This window comes from Pterocles gutturalis, unplaced genomic scaffold, assembly GCF_000699245.1.
Source record: "Pterocles gutturalis isolate BGI_N339 unplaced genomic scaffold, ASM69924v1 scaffold49886, whole genome shotgun sequence".
Taxonomy (NCBI): Eukaryota; Metazoa; Chordata; class Aves; order Pterocliformes; family Pteroclidae; genus Pterocles; species Pterocles gutturalis.
This window is the reverse complement of record NW_010107297.1, coordinates 19355-31572: the sequence shown is the minus strand read 5'-3', so window position 1 is coordinate 31572 and position 12218 is coordinate 19355. Positions and strand designations below refer to the sequence as shown.

The following is a 12218-nucleotide window of genomic DNA, read 5'->3' as shown; positions in this document are numbered from 1 at the left end:
AACCTTAATGATTCTATGATCCTATGAAATTGTAAAGGAGAAATTTTCTGGTATATATTCAAACATTTTATTTCACCTTTTTGTTTTTCTTGAAGATACTGGTTATTGGCCTGAAACCATCTCTGAAAGTGTGGATGACCTTTCCCTATGGTCGTGTGAGTAATGGAGCCAAACTGTTGCTTTTTGGATCGTGGCTGCAAACAGTTCCTGGAGTGAAGGGGATGAGATTAGGACCAGGTGTTTGGTATTGCTGCTTTATCAGCACGCAGTAAACTCTGTGTTGTGGAATTGTAGCGACAATCTGTTGGTCTGATGTAGACAGACTGTGGGCAGGGGGGAGGTGAAAAGGCTGCTTCCAGCTGTACCCATGTGAAGATGCTGAGTTTCTCCAGGAAGTAGGAAGGGGAAAAACACAGGAGTCCCTCAGCTTCTTGTCTTCCCCACTTCAGCCTGGATGCACCCGCAGATGGGACGTTGGCATGATTATGGTGACAGTCGCCTTGGACTGGGGCTGTTGCATTGCATAGGACTGCACGATAGAACCTAATTGCAGGGGTGGAAAGAAAGTGGAATTAGAGCACTAAACAGCCTTCTAGCCTCTTGATTTTCACTTTCACTGGTCACTGGTATAATTCCACTTGGAAAAGCAGCTGGGGCAAGATGTAGGATATGTTAGACAATGGAGACAAGGCTGCTAGCAAGCTGCAGCTTGTCTTAGTCCATCGTTCCATGTAAGATTGGATCTACATGAAGCATCTAGGACACAGGTTTTGTTCTGAACTGGCTGTCTGCTTTGCCAAGAGACACACGTTGCCCCTAAATCGAGGGGCTGGACGAAAGAGCAGAAGGTACTGCTCAGCTGCCAGCAGTTCAGGAAATTGCTGTACAGCCTGTGTGTGTACATGGCAAAGTCAGTGAGCAGCAGCTGATGAACAGCACGTGTCCTGGAACTGAGGTTCTGCCTTGCGTACCTTACATCCTGGCTGTGCTTTTTGTCTGACAGATGGACCCTTCCAGCGTCCCTCTTCTGGCGTGGCACTTTGTGGCTGTACAGAACTCTGTGAACCCCATGCTTGCGTTCTGTCGGGGAGACGTCGTTCATTTTCTGCTGGTAAGCCTTGGCTGTTGTATGCTGCTTTTTGGAGAGTCACTTTTTATTCACGTATTCAGCTGACTGAGCCTCTGTCTCAGTGGAAGTATGATATCTGTGCATGCTAGGGATGGCTGCAGCTTGCAACCAGCTTGGAAAAACAAACTGGTCGCTTGTTGCTCTTCAGGAGCAATCTGGAGGCATGAGCTTTATGCATTCCAGAAGCGTTGATTTGCAGCTTTTCATTTCTGTTGGAGCTAGGAGAATGTGGATTGTTTTCAGGGAGATGACATGAATTTGAGATACCGTTTTATTTTTTGCTTTAAAACATGAGTTTGGAAAAAACCTGTATGAACCACTTAAGAGACAGCTTTCAGGTCTCGTTGGCATGTGACTTTAGGGCATGCCGCTCATACTGTTTAGATCTGCAGAAGTTACACATGCAGATACGGTTGTTTTGAAATTATTTCATGTCTGATTTCAGCATGAGAGCAGTACCTAGGCTTCAGAAAATCTGGCGTTTTGGCTTTGGAGTGCTAAGTTTGTTTCCCAGCTCTGCTATCATCTTGAACCTTAAGCTTTGCTCAAGCACCTGGCCATTGAGTTGTCTGGATAGAATTGTCTTTCTCCTCTATCTTCCCTCTTGGTATACTTGGGGAGAAAGAAAAGGGTGTATGTTTAAGCCCATCTTTGGTGGAGATGTGTGTGTGTGCAATAGCACGAGCCTCTGCACAGACACCCAGCTCAGCTGCAGCCGGCGGTGCTGCTCTGCTTACAGGTTGTTAAACAGCAGCCATGGTACCTGAATTCAGGTCCCTCTTGCTATATTTCATGTTGTCAAAATGTAAAAAAACCCCTATTTTTCTTTGCAGAATGCTTTTTTTAATGATGAATTAAAGCCAGGTTCACATCAGCATTCCGTGGTTCTGATTTTTATGGGCAGAAAGTTCAGTAGTTCCTGCAGGGAGAGAGAACCCTTGACTGGGAGTTGTGCAACATCTCCCTTCAATTCAGTATTCCAGTGGGGCTGAGCCCCTTGGGGGTCAGGGAATGAGAATCAGTCCTCCTTCAGTGTTCTTACAAATGCTGGAGCTTTGCACCCCTGTTAGAAACTGAATTGCTGTATATGATACATGAGGTGGTGCAGGGGGGAACAGTGCCTTGAACACATGTGGTGCCCCTATGACATACAACTCTTGTCCAATTTCTTTTCTAGGTAAAGAGAGATGATAGTGGTGCAATACATGTCACTAAGCAGAGGCAGCTTCATCTACACTATGATCTCATCAACTTTACTGTAAGTCTCAATACTGCAGAATGATTAATTTTTTTTTGCGCTAGTTTTGTTGTCAGTCTCTCGATAGCCCTTAGTTCTATACTGTTTGCCTTACAAATGTGGCATAACAAGTGGCTGTGTTTATCTGGGGCTAACTAACTGAAAGTATCTTGAACTTGGGACTCAGTGGAAAACCAGCACAAGCAAAATAGCGTGTAGTAGCTAGAGGATAAAAAATTAGTAGCATGGAGGCAACAATACTGTCCTTTCTTGGGAGGGAGGGGTAGCCTTGTTGAGGAGATATTTTCAGGAGTCAGAGAGAATCTGACGAGAAAGGTTTTTATTCTGTATCTTCACTAAAAAGAATGCAAACTTATGTGTAATTGGCTCAGTAAAATTCTAGTGTTTCCATATATGAGTGCATGCTAAAGCACCGTAATTTTTTGATGCTTTCAACAAAAAAACCCTCAACTCTGAAGCACATTTACAGAATACAGCAAGTAAAACATGAAAGGGCAAAATACCAAGATGGATATCCACATGAGCTGGAGTTTGAAGTTTGTTAACAAATATGTTTGGCTGTTTAAGAAAGAAAAAATATTGTAAAAGCAGAAAAAAAAAAGCCTTTTGTTTGCAGGGTTTTGAACATAAAAGTAGAAGCCATGGAATATGAATGACAGGCTTTGAGTTAAACTTAGATGTACTGTTTCTCTTTTCAATGCCTCCTGATGCCATATTTACCTCCTAAGGGATTTGAGAACAGGTGTTGTAGTAGTCTTGGGTTTGAGACCTTTGGATAGAAAGTGTGCTGGAGCACAAATAGTGTGCCGAGAGACAAGAACTCTGGTGGTTTGCCATTTGTCCATGGCTGTTTTCTGTGAAGAAGGCTCCTTGTGATTTTTCTCAGTGTTAAAGCTGATAGGCCAGAAGGACCCTCCCTGTCTTTACCTTTGGAGTTACGCACGGGTGCTGTTGTGAAGTGACCATGTATGGTAACAAAGCTACTAACCATCCTAGAACTGCTAATATGGGTACTCAGGGATATAGCCAGAGCCTGTTTAGTTGGCCTCCAATTGCGTATGCTTTGCTGAGATCTGCAAATTGTTGCTTTTTCAGTGGATAAACTCACGGACAGCAGTGCTTCTGGACAGCGTGGAGAAGCTGCATGTTATAGATCGTCAGACACAGGAGGAGCTGGAGACCATAGAGATCTCCGAAGTTCAGCTGGTCTACAACAGCAGCCACTTCAAATCGCTGGCGACGGGAGGCAACGTCAGCGAAGCCCTGGTAGGCACAGATGACCCGCTTGTGTTAGCTAACTCTTTTTCAGATACACCCTAAGTGGAAGCCTGGAGCTTTGTGAAAAAGCCTTTTTGAAGCATCTCAGAAATCATACGTGCTGTTGATGTGGCCAGCTAACCGATAGTTCATGTTTCCTTTGGTTTTAGGAGATGCTCCTAAGTTACAAAGCTTTGGAATACTCTGTACAGGAAAAAAGCTAATGTGCTTTATTCTTCAAGAAATTCCGTTAGGCTTTTCTACTTCGTATGCCACAGCTACTCTGCCATAGCAGTGCCTGTGCAGTACCTGCATTCCCTGCCCTTGTCTCATAGACTGTCATGCGAGGATAGAGAGGATGAAACATAGTACCTATGCTTGTAGGTACTACATTTCTTTCTTGTTTGAAGTCAAAAACCAGAGGTGGAAGTTGCAACACTTCAACCCTTGTGTTTCCTACTATTTCCTCCTTTGTTTGTTTGTCTTTCTGTTATCTTGGCTTCCCTGCTTGTTTGGTTCTTTTTGGACCCTGGCCCAGGTGGTGTCTGGACATGTTTTATTCCTGATGTAGGTGTTAATTTCAGTGGCTCCTGATAGCTCCTGTCACCCACCTGTGCCTCCTGCAGCAGACTTGCTCGATGTGGTATTTGTATCGCCATAGCATTGTGGAGGGTTTTTTAAAGCCATGGTTCTGGGACAAGTTATTGCTTTCAGTAGAAAATCAGTTTCTCTGTTTTAGAAACAGTTTGCCAAGAGTGTGTGTAGGAAAGGGCCTTCCATCCTTGTGTTTGCCAGAGACAGCCAGGGGTTCTGGAATTCCACAGCTGCTGCTTATCTGGCTTTCACTGCTTTAACTCCTTCACTCTGCCAGCATTGCTGTTATTCTTTCTGCTGCAGATGCATACTGAGGAAGAAGGAGTCAGGAGGTGGAGTCTGGTCTAAGCTCATGTACTGCCTGCCCCATGGTCTGGAATTGCGGGGCACAACCTTGCCGAACGTAGCTAGAGATTGGCACTAAAGTGGTGTTTGAGCTCTCCTTGCTAGGATATGTCATCATTCAGAGCCTTTCACTCACTTCCAGAAACTCTGCAGTGACCTCTGAGGACTTCTGGTGATTACCATCAACCCCAGAAACATGTGGCTTGAAAAACTGGTGGGCTCAAATAAATGCTGCCTGACAAAATGCTGGTGTGAGTCTGGAAAAGACCTCTGCTTAATTCACAGACTACATGAGTCTGAGATGAGAGCTGAAGTCTATAGTGCAATTTTGAGATACTGAGGATATGAAGCAGGCAGTCTCCCTGCGTTTCAGTAGGAATTACAAGACGACCCCTTTCAGAGCAGTTGAGTCAAGGACAGCTTCTGATGGGAAGCTTTTTCTTCTTTTTTTTCTTCATGGCTCAGAGGATCAGGAATATGCTTTTTCCTGTGTTGGTTCTGCAGACGCTCTGGAAGGCAGATCTTAGATAAGGCTGCTACTCCCATAAGAGATATTCTGTTTTCAGAATAGTTTGTGGATGAAGATTGTTAGACCCCATTCTTCTACTGTAGCATCTAAAGAAAACTGCAGGGAATACCTGCTGCTTCAGCCTTCTGTTCTGTGCTGAGCAGGCTGAAGTGTCCTTACGGCAGTCCCAGGAACAAATGCACTTTTCATCTGTGGGAAGACATCCAGGAAGCTTCCCTACCTGACCAGGCTGAGAAAAGCCCGGGACAAACAGCCCTAGCCCGTGTGACTGGGTAGCAGAGCCGGGAGCCAGCACTGCCTGTGCACTGTGGTAAAATCTCTGTTTAGATGTGATATCCTCCTTTTCTCACCCTGTAAGTGTGCCCCTATACAGCCTCTGGAACACTAGTTACTGGCGTTCAAACTTCTGTTGTAGCAACTCTCGCTTCAACAATATTCTTTCCATCTGTTTCTCCTACACATTTGCTCTTGAGGAAGATTTGTGAAGGAGCAGATGGCAAGGTGAGAGCCCCCGTAACACAGGGCATTGCTTGTGGGTCCTTAGGAGTCAGTTGTGTTTTCTGGGCAGCCAGAGCTCAGGAGCACTTGAAGCTGCATTCACAAGCAGGACAAAGGGACAGCAGAGCTTTTCCACTGACTCCTGCCCAGCAGTCTGTAGTGTTTTCTCCCAGTCCTCATTTTGATTTCTGAATTACAAAGTGTCTCTGAAGTTCAAGTGCATATGTTTCTTGGGAAATTTCACAAAAACAAAAAGCAGTCTTACTTGCATGTAATTTTTTTCCCTGTAGGCGTTGGTGGGAGAGAAGGCTTGTTACCAGTCCATCAGCAGCTGTGGCGGTCAGATCTTTTACCTCGGGACTAAGGTAAATGTGGGGAGTTCTTAATAAAATACGGGGCATTTGCTGTTAGTGCCAGATGACGATCTGGTGAAGGCCAGTTTTTTATTCTATGGAGATGTGAATTGGGGAGGGGTTCTCTGTGTCATGGGATTAAATAAATGTGCAATAATATGGTTTTAGCCAAGGTATGGTTTCACAGTATCCTGGTTCATGCTGCTTCAGGGTAGGCTTAACATTGCTGTACTGACAACTCCTCTGTCCTAAGCTTCAGTTTCTCTGTCCTAGATGTGCTAGTGAGTAAACAAAAGAAAATAAGACAGTAGGGAAAATGAGACTCTCTTGCATGGAATAATAAAAGGAATGATATCCTCTATCCATGGAATGATATCCTATGCACTCTGCCTGTCCTGCGGTGCAGGCTGTCTGTGAAAGAGCAAAGAGAGGTGGCCTGTAGGATGGTATGTGGAAGCAGAGGAAAAAGCGAGGGATGGTATCTTGGAGCAAATGGGCTGTAAGGCCATATAAAGGATGTTTTCTGTTAAATATAAACATCCAGTTTGTTCCTGCCATGCCAAGCTTGAGGGTTGTTTTGTGTAGCTTCATCTGTACCAGTGTGCTCTGGTGGGTCTGTGGGATACCGCAGGCTGCATGAGCAACTGTAAGTAACTTGTTTTTTTTTCTTTTCTAGTCTGTTCACGTCATGACATTGAGAAGCTGGAGAGAGGTATGTTGAGAAGAGAACTGTACAGCTTAATAGGTTCAAATTGCTTAAATATAGCTTGAGAGGAGGGAGGCAGCATTTGTGAGGCATGTCCTGAGTGCTGGGCTCAGGATCCCCGATTGCTATGCGTAGGGATGCTATTGGGACTCCTGCTTGCATAAACTTGCAGGCTGAATGGAGACCTTGTTCCCCCAAGCAAGACATAGTGCCTTGCCATGTTTCAGCTTCTGTTAACAAGATGGAGTTAGTACAACGTGTGACTTCAGAGGGCTGTGTAAGTTTAAGCCTTCTATTTGCCGGATAAGCATACAGGAGTGGAAGGAAATCTGGTTCACTGTGTTTTGTCTCCAGGTACTGTAGGAGCTACATCATAAAATCCATCAGACAACCTAGAAAGTTCATTGGATTTTAGATCCTTTTTTCTGTTGGTAGATTTTTTTGGTAGCATAATTTCTGACAGCTGAAACCCTATCAATTTCCACAACAAAGTTCTTAGTGATCTGTTTATGTCTATTTTTTCCTGTGTTGTTTTTTTTTTTTTTTTTCACCTGAGTTAAGCAGCAGTTTTTTCTTTCTGGATCATCCCTTTGCAGTATGTTTATTCAGGGTGTGCATGTTCTCCTTCAGACTTTGTTTGCAAGGCTAAGCAAAGTTCTTTCATCGTCCTCCTGTAAGATTGCCTTCTTATTCCTTTCTTTTTCCATAGTCACTGTTTTCTGCACCTCCTGTGTGCTCAGTTTTTTGAACATAGGTAAACACTTTGGCATATGTTATGCTGGGTAGGGTCGTACAAGTGCCATGCAAAATGCTCCCTGTTCTTAGAGTCATAGAGTCCCAGAATGGTTTGGGTTGGAAAGGACCTTAAAGCCCATCCAGTTCCACCCCCTGCCATGGTCAGGGACACCTCCCACCAGCCCAGGTTGCTCAAAGCCTCATCCAGCCTGGCCTTGAACCCCTCCAGGGATGGGGCATCCACAGCTTCCCTGTCTCTACGAGATATGTCATTCCTCATGCATCCCTGGGTCTCATTTTGCTGTTCCTTTGGATACATGATGCCAGTGGCTTGTGTCCCTCTGGAGATTCACCAGTACCCCATAGCCAAACTGATTTCTGCTGTAAGGTGCTTGTACCACTGGATTGCATCATCCTTACCCTGCTTTAGGGGCAATCTCTTTTGTGTCTGCCTTTCTGGTCTGCTGTCTGGCATCACATGTTGACAGTGGGTCATCAGCAAACTTTATTAGTAAATTCATCTTCTGCCAAGTTAGTTGGCAAAATCGTTATGTAGAAAGGGGCTTCAAGGCTGATTCTCATGGAACTCCAGTAGTCCTCTCTTTCCAGTCTTGCATTTCTCCTTTAAGCAGCGACCTTCACCATTTTTCCTCTTGACTGCTTTATGGCTCTTGTACTCATCCATGATTATCAGCTCTTCCATGTAGCATTGTGTCAGGACCTTTAATAAAATAGTAATGGTCCAGCTCTGTTGAACTTTACACAGTTGCTGCCTTTGGTTACCAAGATCACTTTGCTAGTTTTCCCTCCAGCCATTCACTGCTGACTTTGGTTTAGTGAATTGTTAACGAAAAGTCTTACTTTGACCCATGATTTCATGTACTGGTTCTCCTAGCATTCAGAAGTGCTCGACCTTGTGTGCTAGTAATTCCTTAAAGCAGAAAAGACTTGTGATCTACTTCAGTCTGACTGTGAGCTCAGGAGAAAATAAAGGATAGGATGAGTACACCCGTATGCTGAAAACATGGCAGAGGCGTTTGTTTTGCTCTACGTGATGAAGCAAGGATGGGGAATGGAAAATTTTTATTCTTTGTGATTGCAGACATGCGCTGATGCTGTGGGTTTCCATCCATCAAGCATCTGACTTAAAATGTAGCCCACAGGGACTTGATGTACTGGGGCCTGACATTTCTTACTCTTTTTTAGCTGCCCAGCAGAAAATGTATATATGAGAGAATCATTTTGAGATACTGTCCTTTACTGCAATGAGTTGAGAGCTTCTGAGGTTTCCTGTCCCCTTGCTGTCGGGGATCATGACCCACTACTGGGAAATGCTGATCTTAAATGGGAGGGGATCATCTTTTCTGTAGTACTGAGGTCCAATATTACTTGTTATTGTAGAGAGTTGACCACCTTCTGAAACAAGAACGTCTCACTGATGCGCTGGCTCTAGCTTGGTCTTTTTATGAAGGTAAAGCGAAGGCTGTAGTAGGTAAGTTTGGGTTTGTTGTTCTTTTTGTGTTTGTTTTAATTGAAACCACTGGGGAAGGTTTTAAACCTATGCATGTACATAAATAACTTTTTCAGGAAAAAAAAAGGAAGAGAATTGACTTGAAGAGGATAAAGTAGGATGTGCTGCTTTGGGTTTGGCAGAAACAGCACCTTTGTATGGATCAGTTTGATTTTTTTAGAGCCATAGTCCCTTCAGCAGCTTGCTGTTTTCAGATGAAAATCAGACTTGGTCTGTGTTGGGGCTCCTGTCTGTTGTTGCTTTGCCATGAAGGAGGGGGATCCAGGTGTTGAATACCTAGCCTGAAGATATTCCTGAAGGTCATGCATGACCTGTAGGCAGTTTTCGCTGTGATGTTCTGTCAGCTCTGCCAAGCAGGTCCTTTCATTCAGGTCTCCTCTGACTATACAGCTGACTGAAAGAACTGCTGGGTTTTGGCACCATGTTTCCTATGAAGAAGGATGCTTTAGGAGCACTTAGCTGGTTATGATAAACATGTTAATTATACCTGAAACTGCTGCTTGAATGATCTGATTTGGACTGGGTACATTGACTTTTCAGCATATAACTTCTGATGGTTTTGACAGATGAGACTCAAGTTCTCAGGATAAGATCCCCCTGCTGTGAAATTGCTGGTATATGAAGATCTCTCTCGTTTTAATGCATGGGTATAATGCAATTAAGAAGCTAGGTTTCCAGTACTCAAAGAATTACTGTCTTTTTGAATTGGCATTTAAAATTTTTTTTTCCCTTATAGTGCACTTAATTCAGCCTCTTTGCATCAAGGCATCCTCCAGCAATTAGCATCACGTACACAGTCTTTGACAGCCCTCCCTTAATTGTTCTCTCGGCGTTAAACAGCACTCAGGTCTTTTCTTGCCATCCCTGTCTGGAACAGGACCAGTGTTTACACTGGGAAAATAAGAAAAAGAGTGGGCTAAAAGTAGAACACAAAATGCTGTATTTAGATATCCTGACCCCTGCATCTCAAGGGTATTGGTGCTGAACTGTGGGATTTTTATATTTCTGCTGGTAGCTCAGATGAGAAAAGCTTCATTTTTTTTCCCCTCCTCATTCTTCCTAGGCTTGTCAGGGGACACAAGCAAGCGGAAAGCGGTCATTGCAGACAGAGTGAGTCACTGATCTCTTCCTAACTAGATTTTCATGTATGCTGATGTGATACTGTGTTCCTGGAAGGAATGGCTTCTGTCCTCCAGAAGTTAATCTGACTGTCTCTAGAACATGCACATGTGCCTCTCTTGCTAAGGTTGTGAGCAGGATTTTAGAAGAGACTTGGAAATACCTTTTGGGAAAAGGTGGGAATAACATCTGCAGCCCTAGCAAACCAAAATGTGACATTATCATCCAGGCCTTGAGGTCTCTGGTCCCCTCACAGTGGAGAGAAACCTTTTTTGGAGGTAACTCCAGAGTTTCCTGACTTTTGGTTGGCAAGTGACCGTCAGTATGTAACTTACTGACTCTCAGGATGGAAACTTTGCTCCATGTTTACGTGGACATGTAATAAACTCTTCAACTGCTCCTGTTGAGTTGGTAGAGGAACCTTTTTCTGGGAAAGGTATATTTAAAATACACAATTATTGCAAAAAATATTTAGCTATACTTTGTTCTTGATGTATATTTTATTTGCAGGTAAATAAATTTTGCTGTTTAAGATACTATAACTTAAGCTTTGGGTAAAAACACAGCCCTGATGAGCTTTGTGCTTCAGAAGGTGTTTACCTGCCTAAAAATCTGCTGGCAGACAGGCTGCCCAGTTTCTTGGTCAGTTAAAGTTAGCGTAGGCCTTCAGTATCCCACTGGGCCACTTCTGTCCCGTGTCATGCTGTTGCCTCTTGGCAGCCTTTTCCCTCTTCTCCTTCCTGCCCACAGCAGTTCATACCCAAAATGGGACAACAGAGTTCCCAGTGCTGCCCGCCCCCAAGGCAGGCTATTGAATGTGCTACCAAGTGGGGTCTCTAGTGTAGGATTTGAAAGAGTTGTCTTGTTTGTTGTAATTCAGATGGTTGAAATCCTTCTCCATTACGCTGATCGGACTTTGAAGAAATGTCCTGACCAAGGAAAAATCCAGGTTATGGAACAACATTTCCAGGTATGGTGCTCCAGAGGGCTCTCTTGGGTAGAATCTTTGGAGTTTTTTAATCAGACTTTGCTGTAAAAGTTACATGTCTATTTTTGAGAAATATTGCTGTGGTTCACCTCAACTCTCACCTGTGTTGTGTACAATAATGAGATCAGGACTTAGTTATGGCTGGACGGCAGCGCAGAATCTGTGTGCCCTCTGTCCTCTGCAGAAGCACAACTAGAATTTTTCTCCATATGAACCAGCAAACGGGAAAAGTTGTAACTGTGCCAGCTACCACCTGACTCAGATAGCTCATTGATTCTGCTCTGTATTGGCCAGGCTTCATTGTGTGCTCTGCAGGATGTGCTAGTTGGCAGGGTTTTTGCCAGTCCCTACAGCTTTTTTATGTTTCTTCCACAGGACGTGGTGCCTGTCATAGTTGATTACTGTCTGTTACTCCAGCGCACGTAAGTCTGAGTTTGCAAGCCTGTCTCCCAAGGCAGGGCACCAGTCTGTGTAGTCCTGAGTGCTGTCCCTGTAATATCAACGTGGTTTAGAGGAATTGTATCACATCATTGTGTATCATATCACAGTTTAAAGGAATGCTTAAAAACCAATACTCAAGTCAGGGTACTCAGTACTCAAAGATAAGCATGTCTTAAATTTTCATTGATGTGTTGAGGAAGAGAAGTTTGCTTCAAACTGCTTCCCTCACACCATCCCCTTAAGAAAAAGAAGATGCCTTGGTAGGTTCTCCTCTCGTCATAATTTCTCCTCTAACAGCGAGGTTTTTTGCTGCAACATCCATAGCTGATTTATTCTGCATAGCTGCCTGTAACTTGTGTCAGGATAGGAGCTGAACAGGGCATTCAGCTCCTGAGTTTGAGAAATACAAAGAAAAGGGGTTTAATTTGGAGCCCTCCGAAGTTAGATAAGTCAGGAGATTTTAATAACATTATTTGATAACTAAATACTTCTTTCTTCCTAGGGATCTATTATTTAATCAGATATATGATAAGATGAGTGAGAATTCTGTAGCTAAAGGCATCTTTCTGGAGTGCTTGGAGCCATATATCTTAAGTGATAAGCTGATCGGAATCACAGCTCAAGTGATGAAAGATTTGCTGCTTCACTTCCAAGACAAGAACAGGTTGGAAAATTTGGAAGCCTGCATCGTGCATATGGATATCACCAGCTTAGACATACAGCAGGTGAGCCGTT

General features: G+C 43.8%; 1 protein-coding gene across 1 annotated transcript in view; it reads left to right on the top strand.

Moving 5' to 3' along the window:
- Nucleotides 1-95: 95 nt before the first annotated feature.
- Nucleotides 96-12218, top strand: part of VPS8 (vacuolar protein sorting 8 homolog (S. cerevisiae)) — a gene marked incomplete at both ends in the record, with an annotated part of 29810 nt that continues 17687 nt past the window's right edge. Inside the window, 11 exons of the mRNA XM_010088046.1 lie at nt 96-155; nt 1004-1111; nt 2307-2387; nt 3483-3653; nt 5901-5975; nt 6640-6675; nt 8806-8896; nt 9999-10045; nt 10935-11024; nt 11418-11464; nt 11986-12208. Of these exons, the coding sequence (XP_010086348.1) occupies nt 96-155; nt 1004-1111; nt 2307-2387; nt 3483-3653; nt 5901-5975; nt 6640-6675; nt 8806-8896; nt 9999-10045; nt 10935-11024; nt 11418-11464; nt 11986-12208 (1029 nt within the window). The remainder of the gene's footprint in view (nt 156-1003; nt 1112-2306; nt 2388-3482; nt 3654-5900; nt 5976-6639; nt 6676-8805; nt 8897-9998; nt 10046-10934; nt 11025-11417; nt 11465-11985; nt 12209-12218) is intronic.